The sequence below is a fragment of the Peromyscus maniculatus genome, chromosome 7 (assembly GCF_049852395.1).
Source record: "Peromyscus maniculatus bairdii isolate BWxNUB_F1_BW_parent chromosome 7, HU_Pman_BW_mat_3.1, whole genome shotgun sequence".
NCBI classification, from domain to species: Eukaryota; Metazoa; Chordata; class Mammalia; order Rodentia; family Cricetidae; genus Peromyscus; species Peromyscus maniculatus.
Genome location: NC_134858.1, coordinates 11,578,701 through 11,604,754, shown reverse-complemented (window position 1 = coordinate 11,604,754; position 26,054 = coordinate 11,578,701). Strand labels below are relative to the sequence as shown.

General features: G+C 48.6%; 2 protein-coding genes across 2 annotated transcripts in view; both read left to right on the top strand.

Moving 5' to 3' along the window:
• The window catches only part of Hephl1 (hephaestin like 1), a 65,987-nt gene extending 60,244 nt beyond the window's left edge, over nucleotides 1-5,743 (top strand). Inside the window, exons 18-20 of the mRNA XM_006990526.3 lie at nucleotides 2,961-3,123; nucleotides 3,628-3,699; nucleotides 3,794-5,743. Of these exons, the coding sequence (XP_006990588.1) occupies nucleotides 2,961-3,123; nucleotides 3,628-3,699; nucleotides 3,794-3,996 (438 nt within the window). The 3' untranslated portion in view covers nucleotides 3,997-5,743. The remainder of the gene's footprint in view (nucleotides 1-2,960; nucleotides 3,124-3,627; nucleotides 3,700-3,793) is intronic.
• A 7,019-nt stretch (nucleotides 5,744-12,762) lies between these two features.
• The window catches only part of Panx1 (pannexin 1), a 38,699-nt gene continuing 25,407 nt past the window's right edge, over nucleotides 12,763-26,054 (top strand). The window contains exon 1 of the mRNA XM_006990525.4: nucleotides 12,763-13,354. Within this exon, the coding sequence (XP_006990587.1) occupies nucleotides 13,174-13,354 (181 nt within the window). The 5' untranslated portion in view covers nucleotides 12,763-13,173. The remainder of the gene's footprint in view (nucleotides 13,355-26,054) is intronic.

The following is a 26,054-nucleotide window of genomic DNA, read 5'->3' as shown; positions in this document are numbered from 1 at the left end:
TCCACCTATACCTCCCTCCTCGCTATTGGCCATTTAGCTTTTTATTAGACCAATCAGGTGCCTTAAGCAGGCACAGAAATATAACAACACATCTTTACATAATTAAACAAATGCAAAACATCTTTGCATAGTTAAACAAATATTCTGCATCATTTCCCCCTTTTTGTCTAAATAAAAATAAAAGTTTTTAGCTTTAACACATTAAAACTATATACAATAAGAACAATTATCAAGTAAGAATAACATTTACAATATCCAGTCCATTTGCATTTGGCAAATTCAGAGAAAATACTCCATTATCGATCCTATCTTGGTGAGTCCAAAGTCATGTACCTAATTTACTTTCTATCCTAACTTGTATTACTAACCCAAAATTATCTTTTTAGACCTCAAAACGTTTTTTTTTTTTTTTGTTTTTTTTTTTTTGGTTTTTCGAGACAGGGTTTCTCTGTGTAGCTTTGCGCCTTTCCTGGAGCTCACTTGGTAGCCCAGGCTGGCCTCGAACTCACAGAGATCCTCCTGGCTCTGCCTCCCGAGTGCTGGGATTAAAGGCGTGCGCCACCACCGCCCGGCCTCAAAACATTTTATTAGATAAACAATTTAAGTTTTATGTTTCTCAACCTTAGTAAACTTTATATCTCTTAGGTAAGTTTCTTTTCTGAATTTGGTAACAAGGAAAAGTATAACTATAACTATCTCATTTTCAACTCCATCAGAGACCCAAAAAGGATAAAATATCACCTGATTAAACAGGAAGTGCAGCCGGGTGGTGGTGGCGCACGCCTTTAATCCCAGCACTCGGGAGGCAGAGCCAGGAGGATCTCTGTGAGTTCGAGGCCAGCCTGGACTACCAAGTGAGTCCCAGGAGAGGCGCAAAGCTACACAGAGAAACCCTGTCTCGAAAAACCAAAAAAAAAAAAACAAAAACAGGAAGTGCAGAACAAACAACTTCTAAAACCATAGAAATGATGGAAGCAGCTGGCCTCCTGGACAGTCGCCCAAGGTTCCTCTGCACCATGTGGCATCCACCTTCAGCCTACAGACCTAGAATACCTGACAGACTTTTCTGTGAAGCAGGAATTTTGAAGTATTGTCCCAACTTGTCTTGGCAAAGTTTGGCAGTGTTTTTCCTTTGTGTCCTGCTTGTCCAGTTTGCACAGTACACTGTCATCAGTTGCTTTATTTGAACTGATACATAAAAGCATAAATAATGTACATTTCTGGGGTACAGTGTGGTATTCCCATTCATATACACGTCAATTAATGTGCAAGTTAGAGTGGGACCATCTGTCTCCTCAAACATCACTTGTTTTTGGCAAAACATTCAAGATCCTCTCATCCAGCTTTTTTGCTATGCAGTACCTGGTTATTGTCTGTAGACAGCCTGTTGAACAAGACAACACCAGCACTTCTTGCTTCTGACTGTACCTCCCTATCAACCCTCTCTGCTCCTGCCTTCCTCATACTCTTCCAGCCTCTGATCACCACCACGCCACACTCAGCCTCTGAGATTAGCTTCTTCATCGTGTACTAGTAAACACTTTTTCAAATCAGTAATATCAGTTCATAAAGGGAGTTTGAAAGTGTTCTTTTTGCCTCCAGCTTCTGGAAGAGTCTGTTTAGGATTGCTGGTACTCTTCAACTTTGTAATTGAACTTGTCAGCAAAGCCATTTGGACTTATTGGAAGGTGTTAATATGATTTGTATTTATTTTTTACAATCAATACTACTCAGGCCATCTACTTCTTTTTCTTTTTCAAAAATCTATTTTATGAACTGGGGGGGTGGTGCGCACCTTGGGATTAAAGGCAGGAGGATCTCTGTGAGTTCAAGACCATTTTGGTCTACATAGTGAGTTGTAGGCATCTAGGACTCCATAAAGAGACACTGTCTCAAAAAGGAAAAGATGTGTATGAGTTTTTGCCTGCAAGTATGTCTGTACACCATGGGTACACCTGGTGGTCACAGAGGCCAAAGAAGGCACTGGATCCCCTGGAACTGGAGTTGCAGATGATTGTGAACAGCCATAGATGTGCTAGAACTTGAATCCAGATCTTCTGCAAGTGGTCTTAGCCACTGGCCATCTCTCCAGCCCCCACCTATTTCTTCTTGAATGGTCATTGATAGCTGTGTCCTTGAAAGTTGTTGACAGCCTGTAAGTTTTAATCTGTGAACACAGAGCTGTTTGTTTGCAATTCTTGTTTTTCATAGTAAGATCTTAGTGGTGTTCTTTTTCCTTCCCTATAGCTGTGGTTCTGTCTTCTACCTCTGCCCTGCCCTCCCTCTTCTTCCCGTCCCCTTGGTCAATGTCTGGAGATTTGCAGTAATGTTTTATTGCTGTATAAAAAATCACTCTAAAGCTCAGTGGCCCAAAACAGTAAACACTTACTATCTTGGTCTCTCTGGGTCAAGAGTCTGGAGGAGTCAGGCTAGCTGACTTGTATTTTGTGTCTCTCATGAGGCCCAATAAAGACATCTGGGATTTAGTTGTCCATGGTTTGACTGGAACCACAGAATCCATCTGCAAGCTCACCTATGTGTCTGTTGCTTAATTTCCCATCACATGGGTATGATGAGGGAGCTGGCTTCAGCCTGACTGACTAATCTAAGAGAAAGGAGAGCTAGAGAGAACTAACTCATCAATATGTCTTTTATGGCTTCTGCTATCATGTATCACATACCACATACACACTAACTTCATGAGACTCAAGAGGGAACTGTGAAGGTTATGTGAGTATCAGGAGAGGAGGGGTGTCAAGGCCGCTGCGGATGTTCATCACTGCAAGTTTATCCAATCGATCTGTTAAGTAAAAAAGCAGCTCTGCCTTTCTTCACCTCTGTTGTGCTTTCATTGATTTTCGTCATTCCTTCCTTCTGCCTACTGTGTCTCTTCACTCTTCTTTTTCTTCTGGCCGTGCTGAGCAAAAGAAGCCATGGGCTACGTCTTTTGCCTTTTGCAGATAGATAAGTCCTACCGAGAAGATGTGTATGATCTCTTTCCCGGGACCTTTCAAACCATTGAGCTGTTTGCTGATCATCCAGGGACGTGGCTGCTGCATTGCCACGTCTCTGACCACATTCACGCTGGCATGGAGACCACCTACACTGTCCTCCGGAACATAGGTACTGTCTGTCAGTGATGCCAGCTCATGGCACCAATCTTCCCATAGACCTGGAAAACAGGAGGCATGAGAAAAACACAGGTACAGACCCCAAGGGGCTCAACGTCAAGTAAGAGAGACAAATGAGTGAATACGTAACCACAAGGGAGAAAGATGTACAGAAACGGAGTGCAGAGACAGGGTCCAGAGGCAGTGGGAGGAGGGCATGGTTGAGAGTCAGGGTGTGAACCAAGGCATAAGATGCCGTGATCTAAAGAGGGATCTCAGTGGATGAGCAGACACTCGGAGGTGGAGGGAGTGGTACTTGATACTGGTGTGAAAGAGCCCACTAGGAATTCAAGAAGGAGGGCAGAACTGGGGTGGGGGTAAAAAGACATAACTTTCATGTGCCATGAGAAGGGTCTCCATTTCTAAATGGTCAACTCATATATATATTATATAATATGATACTATATAATAAAGAGTAAACAGTATATTTAAAATATATATATGTATATTTGTCCAGACAACAGGATTCCATATTCCACCAAGTCCCCTTCTGGAGCAGGGTCCCATGCTGTCACAGTGCCCTCCAAAGGTAATGACATCCTCTCCAAACCCTGTGTGAGTACCCCAGTGTTTCACTACATAAGGGAGGCAAGTACCTGATGCTCCACTTTTCTTTCTCACAGAACAACCTGGCAAGGAAGAACTCTATTTCTTTGGCAAGAACTTGCGCCCAAGAGGAGCCAAGGCAGCCCTGGTCATCCTTTTCATCCTGGGACTCCTCCTTCTGGTCGCCACTGTGATTCTCTCCCTCAGACTCCGCTCTTCGAGGAGGCAGATGGCTTACAGGGAGGTCCAGTCCTGTGCACTCCCCACAGAAGCTCTGTGAATGCTCTGGTCTTCCTCAGCAGGAGGGGGCAGCTTCCATGACTGGCCGCACAGTGGCTAACAGGGAAACTGGACCAATGCGTTGTTCACCAAGGAACTTTGACACTGTATCCTAGATCAGGCTTCTGAGCCTCTGGAATGTCATCCAAAGCAATGTGCTTTTATTTATTTATTTTTTAACTGGCTGTGAATGATTCTCAGGTATAAAGTACACGAAAAAGGAGAATGCACTGAATTGGAATCTACCAACCACCAGTCTGTTTGGTGAACAATTCACTCAGGGGGTACCTTCTGAAAGATGTTTTTATAATTTGAAATCAAACAGTGCTTCCTCAGCTAGCCACCACGGTTTCTAGATGAGTGGCTTCTAGAAAATATCAGGGTGCCTGGGACAACGGTCTGTCTGGAATCACACTAACAAGTGAGATTGGCCCCTCAGTTGTTAGTGAGAATGTCCCAGTCAGTATGAACTGATGGAATGGACCACATGAATCTTTCAGAGGCTTCTGGTAGCTCTCCTGGCCTCTCCCCCTTGGATGCAGAGACCCTGTGCATTGTTCGTTATACAAGCCAAAGTTATATGGTTATTTATTTCATTGCTGCTATTTTCAATTCAACCTGTAGGAATACTTGAATGTTTACAATTCACTTCGTGCTACATTTTCACCATGTGCCTCCTTGGCAACGTCTGTATTTTCAAAAATCAACTAGAGGATTTTGTTTTAGGAAGCCGGAGGCTGGAAGCAGTGAAGGGGCAGGCCTGGCGTCCTCACTGTAAGCCAGAGACTCCCTTTCTGGGCTTGAACCCTGAGTTTGACTTTTCATTCATTTAGGGGACATTTTTCCATATCCCCATGTTCTATGAAAGTTACAATTTCATCATGTGGAGGATGGCAGGAGGCACACATCAATGCAACTGATTGGCCGGGGGGAGAAAGGATCTCTTAAAATCCTGCATTCCATGCTTGTTAAAGACATAGTCTTGAGAGGAGGGAGGGCAGCTAGAATAGGGGAGTCCTGGTGGTTTTTAAACCATTCCACCAGCTTTGGAAATAAGGGTTCTAGCTGCCAAGGCTCACAGGCAAACACGGAAGACTGAACAACAAAGCTAAGCACCTAAGGACACAATGCATCCTCTCTGTAGGTACCCTAGACATTAGGTGCAGATTGATAAAAGCAACATTGTTTATTACTAGACTGGGAAATCTACCTTAGCTCAGGACAAGCTGCCCTGGGATACTGTGGCCAGACACATGATGTGAGGTCACTGCCTCAGCAGTGGATCATTTGAATGTCCAGGTGAACGAGTAGGACCTAAAAAATACTCCGGTGAAGGGATCTCTCATGCTTTTATTTTCTTTAATCTTCTTGGTGAGGGGAAATGGATAGAAACCACAGTCTTACGTAAAACAGAAGCAACTGCTAATAGTTCTGTTTGGAGTTTGCTTATGCCTTGTCAAACAGGGTACCCACATGATTTTGAATTCCAGCCTGCTAACCACTGACAATGTGATTTTGTAGCTTACTGAAGTGCCTGCTCTGTGGAGTTCATACATGGTAGGCTGTACGATTACATGAGAAGTATGGTGAGCACCTATGACTTACCTTTAGTAAGTCAAAAGCTTGTTTGTTATAAAAGTTCTCTTTTCCCTTTTCACTTATTTTTTTTTAATGAAAACAAACCACAAAGTAGTTTTATCGCACGATTTCTCTTTTTAATAAAGTTTCATATATTCTAAAATGGCAAATTTGCTTTCTTTGTTTTCACTCAGGATTACCTGTCATTTAAAAAGTGGTTAGAACAGAATTATTGGAGCTGGAGAGATGGCTCAGCGGTTCAGAGTACTGGCTGCTCTTCCAGAGGACCCAGGTTCAATTCCCAGCACCCACATGGCAGCTCACAACTGTCTGTGACTCCAAGATCTGACAGCCTTACATAGACATACATGCAGGCAAAATACCAATGCACATAAAATAAAAATAAATATATTATTAAAAAGGAAAGAACTATCTTAGATATGCTCTATAACTATGTCAGGTGTACCTATTAAAGGGAACAAAATCATATATCATCACAAATACTAAAATGTGACTCCTCACTCTTCTGAGATAATCACCATTTCCTTCTCTCGCCGTGGAGGAGGCAGGGCCAGGCTCTCTCTTCTTGGCCCTGGACCTCACCTCCTTTTGCTTTCTCAAAGACCTCCATTTCCTCTACCATCAGTTCTTTCCTTCTGCATCGCTCTATGAGGAAAGTGGCCAGCCATGTCCACCATTAAAAATGGAGAGCAAGGAGCAATCTTCCTTAACTTATAATGAACTCAGTGTCTCTCTTTAGAGCAGATTACAAAGAACTGCTCACACCTGCCTCCTGTGCAGTTACCCCAGGCATCTTTAGACAACATCAGTCCTCCTGTGTGTTACCCAGGCACTCTTCAGACAACATCATTCCTCCTATATGTTACCCCAGGCATCTTTAGACAACATCAATCTTCCTGTACTGTTACCGAGGCATCTTTAGACGACATCAGTCCTCCTGTGTGTTACCCCAGGCACTCTTTAGATGACATCAGTCCTCCTGTGTGTTACCCAGGCACTCTTTAGACGACATCAATCCTCCTGTGCTGTTACCCAGGCACTCTTTAGATGACATCAGTCCTCCTGTGTGTTACCCCAGGCACTCTTTAGACGACATCAGTCCTCCTGTGTGTTACCCCAGGCACTCTTTAGATGACATCAGTCCTCCTGTGTGTTACCCAGGCACTCTTTAGACGACATCAATCCTCCTGTGCTGTTACCCAGGCACTCTTTAGATGACATCAGTCCTCCTGTGTGTTACCCCAGGCACTCTTTAGACGACATCAGTCCTCCTGTGTGTTACCCCAGGCACTCTTTAGACGACATCAGTCCTCCTGTGTGTTACCCCAGGCACTCTTTAGATGACATCAGTCCTCCTGTGTGTTACCCCAGGCATCTTTAGATGACATCAGTCCTCCTGTGTGTTACCCCAGGCATCTTTAGATGACATCAGTCCTCCTGTGTGTTACCCAGGCACTCTTTAGATGACATCAGTCCTCCTGTGTGTTACCCAGGCACTCTTTAGACGACATCAATAACTAAAACCATCCAACCAGTCAGGAAGCCCAGCCTCGCACCCCAACCAGGTGTCATCAAGAGGATCTCCACAATACCGTTTCCAGAGGCTTCCCCACTTGTGTCTTCCTTACTCTCAGGCACCAGGAACAGTTCCTGCCTTCCGGACAACTTTCTAGTCCTCTGTCTCTGCAACATGGCTCCCCAGCCTTCCATCTTCATTTCCTCTCATTCTTTGGCCAGTTCCTCCCCTGACCTCTGAACACTGGCATCCCCCAGAACTTGACACTGGGCCCTTTGTGCTCCTATATCTTGAAAAAATTACAAGTTTGCTATTCTTATTAGTGTGTGTGTGTGTGTGTGTGTGTGTGTGTGTGTGTGTGTGTGTGTGTGTGAGATGGTGTAGGTGTGTGGATATGTCATGGCATGCATGTGGATGTCAGAGGAAAACTCTTGAGACTCAGTTCTCTCCTTCCACCATGGGTTCCAGGGGCTGGACTCAGGTGCTCAGGCTTGCAACCCAGTGCCTTTCTTCACTGAGCCTTCACACTGACCCTCTGTTATCCCCACAGTCGGCAATGCTCCTTAGGATTCCATACCCTCATCCCCAAAGCTCTGAATGGCATCTTGGAAAGGGTTCTGTAAGTGTGTGATAAGCTAAGGATCTTGTTGATGATGGAGAGTTTATCTTGAATCATCCTTAAATGTAACCACAAGTATCCTTATAAAAGAAAAGCAGTCAGTGGGGCTGTGGCTCAGTGGAAGAGCTCTTGCCTAGAATGTACAAGGCCCTGTGTTCAACCCCCAGCCCTATAATAAAATAAAACCATAAAGCAGGGTGTGGTGACCCACACCTTTAAACTGAGCACTTGGAGTCAGAGATAAAGGAATCTCTGAATTTGAGGCCAGCTTGGTCTATAGAGTGAGTTCCAGAACAGTCAGGACTACACAGAGAGAACCTGGTTCAAAAATAAATAACTAAAATGATAAAATAAATTTAAATATAAGATAGTAAAGCAGAAGGTGGATGTGCATGAGTATGCAAGCCACTGCACTCCTGGCTTCGGGATGGACGAAGGGCCAAGGGATGCAAGCACATAGGTGGAGAAACTTAAAGGGCCCAGACGCATCCTCTTGAAGGCTCTCCTGAGACATCTGACCTTAACACCTTGACATTTGTTTCCACCTTGAGAGTCCCAGGGTGCTAGAAGAAACAAGATCACTGAGTTTGCTGTGTCCACTTGCAGTCCTCACCGTAGATCATTCATCCACCCCCATGGGTCTGAAGTTCATCATATGCTAATAAATTCAAAACCTTTTCTCCACCCCTGACTTTGATTGCAGGTCCGTGGGTCCTGTTTGGTAGGGTTGTTGTAACAGCTCCCTGCACAGTGCCATTCTCGTGCCTTCCACACACTGTCCACAGACTGTCTGTTGCTATGTTCTTCCAAATCTGGTCAGCTCACGTCCTGGTGAGCACTCTAACATCTTTCCATTACACTTTTAATGGCTCCAAACTCTTTACCAGGTCTGTGAGGCCCAGCCTGGTGGGGCCCATGCCCACCTCTCTAGCTTCTTGGGTTCTCTTCTGCTCCCGCTTTTTATCAGTAGCTGCTCCTGGGAGTTCTTGCTTCAGGGCTTTTGCACATGCTCCTTTCTGTGACTTTTATTCTCTTGGCTCTCTCCAGGATCCCATTCCTCTCTCTTAGGTTTTTACTTCAGACACGAGTTCCCCAGACTGCCTTCTCCACCGTGGTCCCTATCTCTGTTACATCCCATCTCCGATGTTCTCCTTTGTGGCATCCTCATGCTATGTAATCATTTTGTCTGTTAGCTTCAGTTTCCTCTGTTGTCTTTGGCGGGCGTGGAAGCTCCCTGGAAGTGAGAACTATTGATCTGTTCTGCTTGTTGCTGCTGCACCTGCAGAGCAAACAGCCATGCACTGCACAGCAGCTGCTCAGCAAATATTTCTCCAAGGAGTGGGTGACGATGTGCACAGCTCAGGCAGCCCAGTGAGCTAGACTGTTTTGGCTTCGACGGTTTTCATTGCTAAAGATCTTGTAATCAAATGCCAAGGATGTCAAGCAAGCACACCAGAGTTTGGGAGGCTGCCTGTAAGCCACACCCACCGTGCGTGGGTCACTCTGCTGCCAGGAAGGGATAGGGCAGGGCAGACTTGATGTCATTTATTCTCCAAGTGCTCCTTATCATTATCAGAAGGCAGTGCCATCACAAAACAAAGGGCATGAGAATCTCTCTGTGTGTCTCTGTCTGTCTGTCTGTCTGTCTGTCTGTCTCTTACACACACACACACACACACACACACACACACACACACACACACAAATATTTCCATAGTGGTTCATTACTGGTGCCAACACACAATTCTATTGCAAGATGGAATATTAGGAGAATCTGAGTACAGGAGTGAGGTGTATAAGAACTCTGAGTCATTTGACCACTTTTTTCTGAAAATCTGAAAATAAACTAAAGCCAAATTGAAATCTGGGCTTGGGGAGATGGCTCAATTGGCAGAGTGATTGCCCCACAAATACGAAGACCTGTGGTCACATCCCCACAGCGACGGAAGGAACCAGGCTCGGTGGCACGTGCCTATGATGGCAGTGCTGGGGAGGCAGAGGCAGGAGGACCTGGTGCTTCTTGGTCAGTTGGTCTTGCTAACCCAATGCGCTTCAGCTTCAGTGGGAGAACTTGTCTTTAAAAAGAAAATAGGGTGGGGAATGAGAGAAGAACATCCCTGACTAGACCTCTGCTTTCCACACACAGACACACTTCAAAACCTAAAGTCTACTTTGAAAAGAAGAAAAAAACAACACTGCCTATGCTTTAACTTGACTTGTTCAAGTCCTGAGATTGTTAATGTTAAGGGTGTACAATTCAGGAGAGGTTATTAAAAAAAAAAAACCAGCATCCCCTCATTTGGATGGTCTCAGGTAGTCCAGGCTGCCCAGTGTTGTTGCTTGTTTTACTTTTGGGGGGCCCACCACCCAGCTCCCAAATAAATTACACATGGATGTTTATCTTTAATTAGAAATGCCTGGCCTTAGCTTGGCTTGTTGCTAGCCAGCTTTCCCTAACTTTAAATTATCCCATCTGCCTTTTGCCTCTGGGCTTTTCCTGTTCTCTTACTTGTGTGAATCTTACTCTTACTCTGTGTCTTGCTGTGTAGCTGGGTGGCTGGCCCCTGGAGTCCTCCTCCTTATCTCACTCCTTCTTTTCAATTCTCTCTTCCCAGATTTCTCCTTCTATTAATACTCTTTGCCTGCCAGCCCCACCTATCCTTTCTCCTGCCTTGCTATTGGCCATTCAGCTCTTTATTAGACCATCAGGTGTGTTAGACAGGCACAGTAACACAGCTTCACAGAGTTAAACAAATGCAATGTAAATAAAAATAACACACCTTAAAATAACATTCTACTACAACCCAGAATTCACTGTGTGGACATGAACAACCTTGAACTCTGGTCCTTCTGCCTTCCCCTCTCAAGTGCTCCTTGATTGTGTGCTCCTACACTCCCTTAGATCCCATTTGATTCTAAGGACAATCTGTGAGGGAACCTATGGGAACATCCTTATTTGGGTGACAAGTTCAGGCTTATAGATCTCCAGTGAAACATCCCTGGTCACACAGCACCTAAGAGATGAACCAAGCACTGGGCTTATTGTTTTTACCTTCTGGGTTATTCCCAAGAACGCTGGCCCAGGCCAGGAATTTTTTCACCTGAGTTTTTGGAGTAACTATCATGCCCTTGTGTACCATTCATTTCTGCCGTCGGTTGAAGGTTTCTTTACTTCTCGTGTACGCATTGAAAGCCTCTTCACATCGACTCCACCCCAATCCTCAGTACAGTGCAGGAGCACAGTGTTTTAAAGTAGAACTGTCTGTATTATTTCCCTCTAAACACTACCTACTGACAAAGTTCAGACTATGTGCTGGTCTTTTCACCTTTGACCCCACAGCAGTGTCAGGTGTCTCTTCTTCCTGGTTTTAAGTTCACCAATCTTTGCTTGATGCCTTAACCAATGTACAGGAAGGAAGGCAGTTTATAAAACAGCCAAGACTCAAACTCCAACCTCAGAAGTTCATAGGTGATTTCAGAGCAGATATCCAAGCCACCACCATCACCTGCCCAGAGTGAGCTGGATGCCAGAGAGTTAGGAGGCAAGTACCAAGAGAGTGACTGGCTCATTCCAACTAGGGGGAGGGGCCATTTCCCCTCTTGGATGAGTTGATCCTGCAGGAAGAGGACAACTGCCTTTATGACTGCATGCATGACTTACTGGTTCCTTGAAAACAGTCATTGCAGCTCAGCCTGCCCCAGACAGACTCATCCTCCCAGGCCCCAGCAGCCTGGCCCATCGCTGTCCCCACGTGCCCTGAGGGGACTAGACAGGGGAGTGGAAACCGGGCCACACAAACACATTCTAGTGACAGAGATTCATTTTTTGACTACTTGAATGAAATTAATAAAAGCATGCCACTTTTATTCCCAACACTTTACAACCATTTGGAGAATGGCTTGGAGGGTCTGGAGGATATCTTCCTGTGGGCAGTTAGATGTTGGTGGGGTAAACTGGGGTGCTGGTTGCTGGGTGTGCAAGTGGGGAGCTGTGCTAAAGAGAAGCCCAACAATTCAGGCTTAGTTGGGGGCGGCAGTCAAGAGTGATAGAAACGCTAAAATTGTAGCTCCAGGCTTCTGTCTTGGGGCAAGCGCCAACAGCAATGGTTAGGGAAACGTTGAAGAAAGAGTGTTGAGGTTGAGGTAAGGATTGATTGTCTGTGAGCTTCACCAGTGCAGGGCTGTGGAGGTCTTCTGAGGGCTTTAGGACTAGTCCGGTGGAGAGGTACTCGCAGGCCTTGGATTTACCACCCCCTTAGACCCTGCTGATGTACACAGCCCAGAGAGGGTGTCCGTGCCTGGCCCTTCATCTTCCAAGGCAGCAAACGGCTGGAGCATTCTTGACTGTCTCATTATCTACTTCCAGTGAGGCATTCAGAAGCAACTCTCCGTAGCTCGTCAACCACACATCCACCAGTTGGTACTCCTTTGCGGCCTTGGCCACTGCTTTGGACAGAAGGGTAGAGCAAAGAGCAAAGAGCAGAGGGGCTGGGCTTGAGACCAGTCCCACACTGCTCACCCCATTCTCTGTCTCTCAGGCTTACAGAACTCTGGAAAGGTCCAGGCCCGCCTCTAACATACTTTCGGTCAACACCAACTTTTTATGGCACAGGCTGTTCCTTGAAGCTCTTACGGAACCCGGACTGCATCTTGGGGTATGGCACTCTGGTAGAGCGCTTGTCTAGGCGGCAGCGGTGCACAAGACCTGGGTTCATCTTCAGCATCACACGCCCACACAATGGTGGGCGAGGCTTGGAAAGGAGCTAGCTCGTGCTCAGGGGAAGGGACTGCTTCAGAAATGACTGGAAACAATTTTTTTTTTTTTTTAAATCCTGTATATTAAGAGTTAGGAGCGCAGGGGTAGGAGGGGCGCGACTGCCCTGAGGGCGACAGGGTAGGGCGATCCTTCACTGGTCCGGACTCCAGGGTCGCGGTGCAGCCGCGCCCACCCGGCCCGCGTAAGCGCGCTTCCGGAAACTGCTCGCCTGGGAACCCGGTTTCCCGGCGCAGGTTCCGGAAGAGCTCGGTTCCCCGAGCCGAGTGTGCAGTGCAGCCACGGGCTGCTGTGGCCGCTGGGGCGAAGTGCTTTGTTCCTGGCTCGTTGTTGCCCCTGCGCGCGCAGAGAGGCCGAAGTCCTGGTGGCGCGCGCGCGCCGGGGACCCGCGAGGGTTGAGCACGGGGTGCGATCGCTGCAGCCGCAGCTCGGGAGCTCGTGCGCCCTGCGCAGCCCGGGGCGGTCCCAGGCAGCTGAGGCGCCCGTGGGATCCCTACAAGGCGGTCTCAGCAGCGCCTGCCAAGGCGGTGCGATGCTGGGCCCGCCCGGGAGCCCGGGAAGGGAAAGCGGAAGCCGCGCGCCTGGTCGCTGACCGCGAGGACTTGGCGCCTCGCCCCGGCTGCCCGCAGCACCCGCGCCTGCCCTCGGCTGCCAGTCCCGCGCCGTGACCATGGCCATCGCCCACCTGGCCACGGAGTATGTGTTCTCGGACTTCTTGCTGAAGGAGCCCACCGAGCCCAAATTCAAGGGGCTGCGGCTGGAGCTAGCGGTGGACAAGATGGTCACTTGCATCGCCGTGGGTCTGCCTCTGCTGCTCATCTCGCTGGCCTTCGCTCAGGAGATCTCCATCGGTGAGGCCGGGGGCGCAGGGACAGCCTGGGCGAGGCTGGCATTGTTTGGGGTTGGCAGGGCCTGCTAAGAGGAGACCTCATTGCGCACAGACGGCATTTCTGCACGCCCCTTCTAATGTAGCCACCCTGGTCATACCGGATTTTGAGTGCATCTGGGTACCTCTGTCGACCCTCCTAGCATCCTCCCTCCAGTTCCTTTGTCTCCTGAGCCCCATGATTGTGGCTTGGAGTTCACGTCCAGCCTGTTGCCTCTACACGAGCCAAGAATAATTGTGCAGTCACCTACAATTTCACACCAAAGAAGTTCCTGAGTGGCTCCAGGGAGGATGTAAAGACAAGCGTTCCCTGTACAGGGTGCTGCTTCACTGTCGTGCTTCTCATTGGTACTTGAGTTCTGTCTTAGGGCTGTGTGCAATGGGGAGTAACTGCCCTTGGAGGTAGAAGAGGCCCTCCACCTAGGTTTTGCTATGAATGAAAGATGAAGAGATGGCCTAGTCCCTTTAATAAAAACTCTCATTTCATCTTAATGGTTATGTGAGGTCCGAAGTCTAGTGTTTGGGGCGGGATCCTGAGGCAGAGTGAGTGGTCTTATTTGCCAACTATCCTGACTTTGATAACCTGAGTGAGCGTGTGAATTGTAGGTTAGTGTAGGGGCACCAGTACTTGCAGGTGGGGCAGGACCTTGCAGAGTATCTGTGTCAGGGCGGGTGGAGTGTGGATAAGCCCAGATGAGATAGTTGCCAGGATTTTGAGATGACAGTTACAGTCTCTCAGAAGGGAAGCTCAGGGGCTGTGTGAGCCCAGAGCAAGGGACTTCCTGGGGGGCTCTAGGAGCTGAGGGCATATGGGCCTGGGTCAGATTACTACAGAGAGACAAATGCTCACTCACCTGGGATTGGGAGGCTGTTGATTGACAGAGTGGCCACAGCAGCACTCAATAAGTAATAGTGAGGCACCTGGGTTCTGGATGTAGGAGGGGAGATGGGGAATCTGGGCCCGTGAACGCCCTGAGCTGGGGCAAAGTTGAGGTCTTGTGCATGGGTGGGGGATGAATGGAGGAAGGAAGAGGCCGGGTCCTTCTGAGAGATGAGGGAGCAGTAGGAAGCACCTGGGTACCTAGATTTTAACAGGCTGTGGAGAGAAGAGAGTGGCCTTACACAAAGGCTGCCTGCACACCTTAGTGAGCAGAGGAGCTAGTTGAGGCAGGGCTTGGTCAGGAAAGCGCATGGCAAGTGTGGTTCTGTGACATGTGGCAGGATTGGTCAGTGTGGCAGAAAGTTGCTGGAGCAATGGTGCAAAGTAAGCTTTCGGTTTTCCTGGTTCTTGGGCAGGGATGATCCTGCTAAAAGGAAAACCACAGAATCCCTTGGGGGCTGATGATAGTCTCTGCCTTCCAGTGTGGGCTGAACCAAGTGCCGGGCGTCAAAACCCTGGGAATAAATGTCCCTGTGCTGAAGAAGGAAGTCTTGGACACTTGGTGTGGGCAGAGGCCAACAGGGAGGAGCTGATCCCCCTATTAGGAGGACTCCGGAGGCCCCTGTCGCCGGGGTCTGTTATGGGGTCTGTTATGCGGGTCCAGGTGGATGCAGTGTGTGAGCGGCACCTTGGGGGGCATGGAGGTGGGTCCAGCCAGCAAGGCTTTGCTTGGGCTGTGTGCGCGTGCTCTGCTGTCCGAGGCATGGTCCTCTCTCTGCTCGTGGGGATTTACCATTCAGCTGGACACTAGTCTGCTACCAGGTGACACCTGCCACCGGTGTGATGTCAGGATAGGGCAGCAGGAACTCTTGAGCACCAGGCTGGCTGACTCTAGGTGAATACTCAGACAAGCAGATGCCCTTGTCTTCTGAAGGGCTCAAGAGTTTTAAGGGGAAGGCAGGTGTGTGTGTATGAACTCAAACGAAGTCCTAGGAGATTAGCGTTCACAATCAGTGATTGATTTTGTGTAGTTTAACTGCGTGCCATCAAGGACAAAACACCCCCTCCCTCCCAAAAAGGAGTGAGAATGAAAATTGTAATCATTGTAATAACCCCAGTGTGCTGGCGAGTTTTATGAAAACTTGGCACAAGGGAGAGTCATTGGGAAGAGGGAACCTCAACTGAGAAAATGCCCCCACCAGATTGATAATTGATGTGGGAGGGCCCAGGTCCCTGGACAGTACTACCACTGGGTGCGTGGTCCTGGGATATATAAGAAAGGAGGCTGAGAAAGCCATGGGAACAAGCACTTCTCCATGGCTTCTGCATGAATTTCTGCACTGATTTCCTGCTCTGACTTCTCTCAGTGATGGAGGGGGGGCATCAGAACTGTGAGCTGAAATAACCCCTTTTATCCCCAAGCTGCTTTTGGTCACAGTGTTTATCACCCTTAAATGGAGCCATTTAAATGAAGCAGGTAGTTGGCCCACCACACGGTAGAGAGGACAGTCCCGGGAGTGTGGGGCAGGACTTGGCAGCTGCAAGCATGGCTGAGTGACCCTCTCCTAGCCCTCACCCTCCTCTCTGTTGTCTGGAATCCTGTCACATAGCCTGTCCTTGTGCCTGTCTCACCTGTTACATGCTTAGTCTTGTGTTGATGGATCCCTGAAGGCTGTAGAGGGTGCCATGGTCGAGGTGGCTTTGGTAGCTTTTGCAGCCCCCTGGGGCTGGGGCTGCTCACTGGCCCTAACTGACCCTACAATGGGGACAATTACAGACACAGACCCTCTGGAGGGAGCTGCTCAGGGATGCTCTTATCTTCCAAATCCTGGCTCACATTTTGAAGATTTTACTTGGATGGAATGTAAGAACTCGGGACTCCGTTGGGCAACTGCTGTGGTTATCCTAATGCTTCCGTTCTGCAGAAGGCAGTTGGAATGGGATTGTGAGCCGGGGGTTGAGAAGGGAGCATTGGCACCCAGTGCTCTACCAGCCGTCACCTTGCCTGTCTCACCTAGCTGTCAGTTTTCTGTGTGTGCTGGATATTCTAGAGAAAGCCTTGCGGTCCGTGCTCTGCCTTCTCTCCTGTCTGCTCTGATTTTCAGCCCACTGAGAGGTCCGCAAGGAGCTGCCGCTGCTGTGGAGATGCCTGCTGCCATGCCTCTCCTACCGGGAGGGTCTGTGAGCCAGCAATGAGCCAGTAATCCTCTCCCCTAGGTAGCTACAAATAGCTGAGGCTGTGTGTGTAAGCACGGACTGATATCAGCTTCCCAATAACAGTGCACCCTCAGCTCACACTCAGAATCAAAGAGCCGGGAAGAGGGTGTGGGGTCCAGGGAGGCCTCCTGCAGAGGTGTTTGACTTCATCCGTGTTTCTGGAGGATAAGTCGTCAATTCATAACCCTCTTCTCCTCTGCATCCACGTGTGTCCATCATGCGTGTTAAACAGGCCCCCCCCCTATGCCACAGAACCTGTTTTCTCCACTTATATATTTTGGAGTGCATTTTTTTTTTTTTTGTTTTTTGTTTTTTGTTTTTTTCGAGACAGGGTTTCTCTGTGTAGCTTTGCGCCTTTTCCTGGAACTCACTTGGTAGCCCAGGCTGGCCTCGAACTCACAGAGATCCACCTGGCTCTGCCTCCCGAGTGCTGGCATTAAAGGCATGCGCCACCACTGCCGGGCTTGGAGTGCATTTTTATAGTTGTTGTTTTGTTTGCTTACATGTATCTAGTGTGTGTGTGTGTGTGTGTGTGTGTGTGTGTGTGTGTGTGTGTGTGCACATGCATGCCACACCACGTGTATGAATGTTGGTAAGAGGACAGCTTGCAAAAGGGGTTTTTCTCCTCCCTTCATGTGTGTCCTGGGGTTCAGACTTGAGGCGTCAGGCTTGGGAAGCAAGTGCCTTTACCCACCGAACCATTTCACCCCTCCCTGGCTTCTTAACGGCAGAATGAACCCAGGAGCACAGTGTGGTCCAACCACACATCATCTGAGCAGTGTCCGGTGACAGACACTCAAATTCTTTCCAGTTTCAACTCTGACATGTACGGTTTGCTTGTAATGATCTCCACAAATGTTCCCTTTCTCCTCTCTCTGGGGGAAAGATGAGAACGACATCAGTTTCCAGAAAGATGAACTCATCTCCCAGAATGACTTCGCATTCCTAAGTTTGTATTTCAGCCAAGTATAAGAAAACACGCTGGGCCTGTCTAGGCCTGACTCCTGCAAATTCACTATCAGGTACTCGGCCTCCATATGAGTACAGAAGCATAACCCCCCAACACACACACACACACACACACACACACACACACACACACACACACACACACAGAGAGAGAGAGAGAGAGACAGAGAGAGACAGACAGACAGAGATGAATGTACAAATCTTTTTAAAAAGAAACCTATTTTATTTCTTCAACTCCATTGTTACTAGAATGCTATCTCACCCAGATAGCAGGTGACCATCCATTTCTTTTTTCTCCTAACCATCTTCAGTGATTTTATTTTACGTTTACCACTTGGTCTCTTTTGTCCTTTCAATAAGACATCAAGACTGTTATTTATGTCTCCTCACTGTCACTGGGAAGCCTCGGAGTGCTGGCTGTTTCTGTGTTAACTTGACACAGGCTGGAGTCATTGGAGAGGGGGCCTCAACTGAGAAAATGCCTCCACAGAAAGCAGCCTGTAAGGCATTTTTTAAAATTAATAATTTATATGGGAAAGCCCAGCCCATGGTGGGTGGGTTCTATAAGAAAGCAGGCTGAACAAGCCATGATGAAGAAGCCAGTAAGCAGCACCCTCCATGGCCTCTGCATCAGCTCCTGCCTCCAGGTTCCTGCCCTGCTTGAGTTCCTGTCCTGACTTCTTGGGTGATGAAAAGTGATGATGAAGCGTGAGCCACATAAACCCTTCCTCCCCAACTTGCTTTGGTCGTGGTGTGTCACCACAGCCATAGGATCCCCGACTAAGACTCTAGGCCCTTGATGTACAGTGCTTTTCCTATCGTTATCTTTGGGTAGATGGCTCTGTTTTAGGGCCCTGTTCTTTGGGTAGATCTATTCATTCCTATACAGGACCTGACTGTTCTGTTGCTGGGTTTGTGCTGCTTTGTCAATCAAATGCATTTCACATCAGAATCAGAAGACTTGGGAGCATAAATGAGGACACCAAAGCTCGGTAGCTGCTGCACCTGGCATGCATGCCACCTGGTTAGGGTCCGTTGCTCACAGCATGTCAAGCATCTGAAAGGCAATGAGGTACAGGAAGAAGCCCTCGGTGGGCCATTAAAGTTGCCTGCTTATTGGTTTCATTTGTTTGTTTGTTTTTCTCCAGTGCTGGGGATTCAACCCAGGGCCTCCTGCATGCTAGGTAAGCACTTTACCACAGAGCTGTACAGCCCCAGCCTCTTTTCTCATTTTAGTCATGGCTGTTAGTGGCCACTACCAGCTACTGTGATTAAATTTTTAGCAGTCTTGGTTCAGGTTTCTCTGGCTGTAATAAGCACGACCATAAGTAACTTGGGGACGAAGGGGTTACTTTGCCTATACTTCCACATGACAGTCTGTCGTCACAGGAAGTCAGGTCAGGGCAGGCACTCAAGGCAGGAACCTGGAGGTCGGCACTGAAGGGAGGCCGTGGAGGAGTGCGGCTTGCCGGCTCTCTCAGGGACTCTTGGCTGTGCTTTCCTAGGTCATAGCCCTTGTGTGCGGTTTGTTTGCAGTGCAGGGCTGGAGTCTGAAGGTCACAGTCACAGACGGCCTGGAGGCTAGCAGGCTTCTTCCTCAGAATCTACTAGGGGTTCATCTGTGGAGGGCTTCCCCCTACTGGGCGGGGGCACAGATGTGAAAGCCGCTCCTCCAAATGCTCTTTTCTTTCCTTTGGACAGGTCAACAGGTTTAATTATAGTCCGCCCCTTAGTTGCTCTGGCAGGAGGTAGAGGATGCTTTCACAGTTCAGATATGAGGCTCACTTCCTTATGCCCCTCCGGGTTCTTAGTGTCATTTGATCCTCTCATCCGTGTGGGTGGGCAAGGTGACCTGGCTCGCTGGTTCCCTCAGTTGGTCCTGTTACTGAGAGAGGACTCACTGAGCTTTACAGAAGATCTCCTGGTCTTCCCTCTTGTGGTGGAGCCGGCCTGCGCCACTGCTGCTTCTGCTGCTTCTGACACCTAGAACCGTGTTTCCACACTTTCCTCGGGGTTGGACCAGCCACTCTGGATCTTTCTGGGCTCGGGACACCAGATTGGGACCACTGAGGCACCCAGGACTGAGTGACAGCAGGTAACCGCTCCACAGTGAGCAATTCTAGGACTCTTCTGACTATTAAGGCTCCCAGTCTCAAGGACCAAGCACCATGTTCTCAGTGTCTCAGGTGTGATTTTACCATCGTTACAATTTTAAATTCTGACATATATTCACTCCCTAGAGGTTCTGTTCCCCTAGAGAACCCTGACTAAGACAGTTCTCTCAAGGAAAGTACGATTTCCATGTTAGCAGATGCTGAAGACTGATGGGAAGGGTGTGCAGTCAGTGTGTGGCCTGTGTGGCCTGGTGCTGCAGCTGGTGGCAGGCAGTTGCCAGTGCAGTGTGACTGGCCCACTGTGTCCTTGCTGCGAGCCCCAGCAGGCAGGTCCCTGCTGTGCCATGCGGTTGTGGCAGTTCTAGAAAGATTTTCCAGCTCTTGTGCAACTTGTCCTGGGGAGATATAAACAGATTTGTTGCCTCTGGATACAGGATTGAACTCTGTGTGGGTGACAAAAGCCTCATTCCTGGCCTGCTGTGCTGTGAGTGGGAATAGCTCCCTGTCACGTGTGATGGAACTGTTTAGGAAGGGTTAGAAGGTGTGTCCTTGTTGAAAGAGGTGTGTCAGTAGGGGTGGGCTTTGGGGTTTCAAACCCCACGTCGGGCTCAGTCTCTCCCTTTCTGCCTGCTGCCTGTGGGTCGGGATGTAAAGCTCTCAGCTACTGCTCCAGCACCATGCCTGTCTACCTCCTGCCCTCATGATCATGGACTAACCCTCTAAAACTGCCAGGAAGCCCCCAGTTAAATGCTTTCTTTTATAAAAGTTGCCTTGGTCACCGTGTCTCTTCACAACAGTAGAACAGTAGCTAAGACACCAGCTCGGCCTGCAGATGTTCATTGTTTATAGCTCTCAGGGCAGGGCCCTCTAACTTTACTGTGAATCCCCCTTGCCTCCCCGATTTACTTCTGGAGGAAGGGCTTCAGTCCAGAGGAAATAACTACACATCAGTTAAGTGCACTTTGCCAAAGGCTGTGTGTCTGTATGTACTGGGGTGTGTTGTTAAAGAGCCCAGCCTTTGTGTGTGTACACACCCTAATCCCATTCTCTTGCAGAGGTAACTACTCTGTGGAGTAGGATATGTTACCCTTCTTTTTGTTGGGAAAACATGGTTCTGGTAGCCTTTTAACACTATTATAAAGTTTAAACAGGACCAGGAAGACAGCTCAGCAGGTACAGAAGCTTGCTGCAAAACCCAAAGCCTGAGTTCCATCCCCTTGACCCTCCTGGTGGGAGGAAAGAACCGAGGCCCTCAAGTTGTCCTCTGGTCTCCACATGTGTGCAGTGGCACACACGCACCCCCCTCCCCACATAAACATACACACACGATAAACAAATGCAAAAAGTATTGAAGACTTAAACAATAGGCATGTGGCCTGTGTTGCTGATTGTTCATTTATCTTTAATGTGCCTTGGAGATGGTTTCACTCATGCGTGTGTGTGTGTGTGTGTGTGTCTGCATGTCCACGTGTGTATATGCGTGTGCAGGTAGGCATATGCGAGCCTCTTTCATCTGTGCAGGCAGGTGTGTCCGCGTGTGTATATGCATGTGCAGGCAAGTGTGTCCACGTGTGTATATGCATGTGCAGGTAGGTGTGTCTGCGTGTGTATATGCATGTGCAGGCAAGCTATTGCTCTTCTAGTCTCCAGCTAGCTGGGCCTGCAAGCCAGGCAGTTTCCCTGTCCAACTCAGGTCCTCAGGCGTGTGCAGTGAGTGTCTACCACTGAGCCACCTCCCTGACCCCACCTCGTTCTTTTTAAGTGGGATAGGACTTTCTCAGAGTGACTGTTCCTCACTTTCCTTAGCTGCTGTGTCAGATGCATCAGCTCAGGGCGGCCTTGCACGCGCCGCCTTGGCCAAGCATTTCCCTGGAGCAGTGGGTCTCAGAGTCTCTGGTCACGTGCACACTTTACACTCAGGATTTTGTTAGGATTCTAAAGAAGCTGTTGTTTATGATTTATAGCTTTTGACATTTTACAAGAAATTAAAAAGCTTTGAAATTTAAAAAGTAATAATACTAGCACCTTTGCTTGTTGGTATATGTGATATATAATACATTTTTATAAAAAGTAGCTCCAAAAGCATGAATGGCATTAGTTTCCATTTGTATAAAGCCCCAGCAGACCAGATGCACCTATCTCCTGCCGCTCATGCCTCTGATGCGCATGTCACAAGCCTCGGGGACCCCCTTTACATATGAAAAAGTAGCCCTGGAAAGGCAGACAGCAGTGTGGTGTTTCTGCAAATACATGTCAGGGCTCCTTCTGAAAGGGCCCTCGGTCCCTTCCAAGATGGCCAGGCCACTCTTTGAGGGCAGTTGCTGGGGCAATTCAGATTTTAAGGGGCACTTCTGGAGCCCTTCAGAATTCCATGCTCCCTGTCAGCAGGTTAACGGCTGTCCGGTTTTGTGCTTTTCAGACTTAAAAGTTTACATTTTTTAAAAGTTGTGTGTGTGTGTGTGTGTGTGTGTGTGTGTGTGTGTGTGTATCATGCCCCTTGTTCATACTTTTGGACACTTAGGGAGTCAGTTCTCTCCTTCCTGAGGTCTGGGGATCCAGTTCAGGTCGTTTGGGTTCGTGGCCTTTACCCTTGAACTGTCTCGCTGGCCCAGCCCGGTCCGTTTTTAGTTTGCTGTTCTTGCAGTTGAAGCGGCATTTCCAGGTTTGTAGTTCCTGTCACACCATTACCCTGAGGTGTGGCTGTCGCGCTTGGCAGTGTTAGGGGACCGTCCCTTCCCTTCTGGCTGACGCCATTCCTTTTCAGCCTCTGCTTCTCATTCCCATGTGAATTCTTTCCCATCCTTCGGAAATCAGTCATCCCCCACCTCTGTCCATCTGTCTCCCCTCCCTCCCTCCCTGCCTCCCTCTCTTTCTGGCTTTTTTGAGACAGAGTTTCGTGTAGCCTAGGCCAGTCTTGAAATCACTCTCCTCCTGCCTCTGCCTCTCAAGTGCCAAGATTGCAGGTGTATGACATTATTCCTGCCTGAACCTTAGGTTTGTTTTCAAGTCAGGGTTTCTCCCTGGAGTCCTGGCTGTCCTAGAACTTGCTCTGTAGACCAGGTTGTCCTCGAACTCAGAGATCTACCAGCCAGCCTCTGCCTCGCAAGTGCTAGGATTAAAGGTGTGCGCCACTACAGCTCAGTGAACCTTTTTTATTTTAAAACCGAAAGTCTTTTGAGAGAGAGAGAGAGAGACTTTCACTTCCTAGCCCCTTTTCCTGTCTACGTTTAGTCAGCTGTTTGTAAAACTACTACATGAACTTTAATAGGAAGTTAGAAAATAGCTTTGCAAGTTTTCCTTTAAGTGTAAATGTCTGCTTCACAGTTGGTCTAACCTGGGCTTCCTGAGAGCTCACAGGGCTGGCAGCTAGCTCCCCTGTGGAAAAGCAGAGCAGCTTCTCCTGGACTGTGCTCTGGCTGGGAGGCTGACCTCCCTCTCTGACTGCAGACCAGAAGGAAGCACCCAGTCAGCACTAGAACCAGGAACCAAAGGCAGAAGCCCGGCACTGGTGAGGTGGTCGGTGGAGCCTGCCACCCTGACGGGAGGGAGATGAAGTGCCACAGTGGAGGGTTCTTGGTAGACCTGCGAGCTGCCACAAGCCGACACTCCAAGTTTCCACTCAGGCTCAGGCCACCAGGTGGGGTCCCTGGCTCTGCTGAGGTGAGACTGGGAAATAAGGACTGGCAAGTGCCTGTCTCCCCCTCCGTGACCTGAGAGGGAAGAGAGCTCACGGACCATTGCTCTCCACATTCTCCCCCTACTAAGGTTCATTCCTCTCCGGAAAACTGTTTGCTCCTGGTGCACACATTGGAGCAACCAGGGGAGCAGAAGGTCAACCCCCTTTTAAGAACCAAAGGAACATGCTTAAGGTATGTATTCCCAGCAGCAAGAACCAGCTGTGTGGCTGAGTGGCCAGAGGCGCCTCTCCGGAGATCAGTCTCGCTCCATGGGGGCGCTGCACCAGTGTTAGTGAGGAGAGGCACTCCCAGGCCTTCCCGCGGGAACTGTGCTTCGAGCAGGTTCTGGGCTGCCTAGCCGCTCATTATTTCTCTCTCGTGGCCGGTCTCATGTGTGGACATGAACCGCCTGTGCTGCATGCTAAGACCTAGCTGCGCTCTGGTGTCTACGAAGACGCAGGAAGAACTTGGCCCTCAGAAGGCACGATCCCAGGCTCTGGCTAGTGTAGCGTTGGCACGAGATCCTGTGAAGGGTAACTACGTCTCATTGGATGAAAAGCTTGCTAGTCCCTTTTCTCTATTGGGGCTCCTTGAAAATAGCACTTGCATCTGAGTGTCTTCATCTGTCCTGTGAGACCCATGTGATCTGTGTAGAATGCGCTTGGGTTTGCCCGAGTCTTGTGACACTGTCCTCATAATGGGGACAGTCACTGTAGCTTCTTTTCATTTGGTCACGGTCATAATCTTCCTTTCAGTACGGAGTGGAGATGGTCAAGGCCTTCTCCACAGGAATTGTATCAGGAATTATAAAAGCTAGCTTTTAGACAGCGTCTTTGAGGGAGAGATGATGAAGAGGGGCTTAGTTAAGCCTAACCTTGCTCCAGCTGGGGCACTTTAAAAATCCACCTTCATGGTGGTGGATTTGCTACGGAATTTTAAAAAGTAAAACCAGTAAGTAGATGAGAAATTAATCATGTATGCACTGAAGAAAATAATACAGCATATGACTCAAGAAGCCAGCATCCTCTTCCAGGCTGCCTGACAGAAATAAAAACTTAGCTGCCATTTTGTGTGTTTGTGTGTGTGTGTGTGTGTGCGCGCGCGCATGCGCGTGTTGGGGAGGTATGAGGATGTCTCACACTGTTCTAGAGCTTGACAAGTAGGCTAATCTGGTCAGCCAGTGAGCTCCAGGAATCCTCCTGTCTCTGCCTCCCCACCACTGGGGGTACAAGTACAGACTACCCTCCCTGGATTTTTCTCTGGGTTTTGGGGGATCAAACTCAGGTCCTTGTGTTTGTAAGGTAAGCCCTTAATTGACCGAGTTCACTGTGTGACTAGCCCTGTGATGGGCATCTCCTGTCATGCCTCTGGATAATCTGTGAAGCTTTATAAGTGAGGAGTTAGGTTATAGAACTTGATGGGAAGTGAAAGAAAATGCAGTGCCTATTGTAGCAGGTTTTCTTTGTTTTGTTTTGTTTTTATAAAGCAATAGTGATGAAAGGGGATTCTAGAATTGCGCTTCAGGGAAGACCTCACCTGATCCTTGCTAACATCCCCTTGGCTACGTTAGTGGACTCCCAGGCTGCTTCCTGGAAATGGGGTTTGTGTTCCCGACTGCCACCCTCACATCCTGTTCTTAAAGGCATGTGGTGAAGTCCTCCCTGTCTCCACAATCTGTTTCTTCAGCATTATTCTCGAGCTACCTCTCCCTCATCTCCCGTTTACAGTGTCCACTCTAGTACCCACTGTGAGTACCAGCTTCTCCCACTATCCTCTAGAAGTGCAAAATCCAGGGCCAGCACCTTTATTTCCCCTCCGGGAAGCTTGGTCAGCCTGGGTTGCTGCAAGGATTTGCTTCTGAACTTTATAGTATCACTTCTGTTGTGACATTTTAATGAATCTGTCGTCTATGCAGGCCAGTCTCTGTGCCTGCCAGGTAGGCTCCGTGCGGACAGTTCCCACCACCTTTCTGCCTCTTCACAGAGAGGCCTGCTTGCTTGGGAAAGATCTGTGTGTGTCAGCTATTAGCCACAAATCTTGTTGGCGCTCTCTCTCTCTCTCTCTCTCTCTCTCTCTCTCTCTCTCTCTCTCTCTCTCTCTCTCTCTCTCTCTCTGTGTGTGTGTGTGTGTGTGTGTGTAATATGCACACGTGTGTGGGTATACACAGTGAGAGTAGAATGTGAGGCATTATGCTCTGTCATTTCCTTATTTCCTTGAGATGGACAAGCTCTGTTACCTCTTCCTTATTCTCTGGAGCCAGGCAAGCCCTAGTGATCTCCTTCTGTCCCAGCAGTACTGGGGTTACGGGCCCACATGTGATCATGCCCTGCTCTTTGTGTGGGTGCTGGGAATTGAATGCAGGTCCTCAGGCTTGCCCAGCAAGAACTCTTAACCCACTGAACCATCGCCCCAGCCTAACTCTGTAGTTTAAATGACACCCTTTTATGAACTTGGATCTCAGCTCAGGCCTGGTTTTCTGGGAGCTTGATTCTGGCCTTCTTGTGTGTTCCTTGTGTATTGGCTAACGTTATGTGCCATGGGTCTAATTATCCAGACACGACCCAGCCCCATGTCTGTCTGTCTTTTCTTCCTCTCCAGTCACTGGTTACCTACTCTTCGGATGCTGTGGTGTTGGGAAAGAGTATACATAACTACACACGAAGGCCTGAATTGTAACCTAACCAAGTAACAATTGTGCTGCCTCTGTAAGACAGAAATGGTGGCAGTCATTCACGGGTTTCTTTTATGGACTGCGGTGTGGATCCGCTGCTTTGACATTGCTCTGACCAGTCAACCTGACGGAAATGA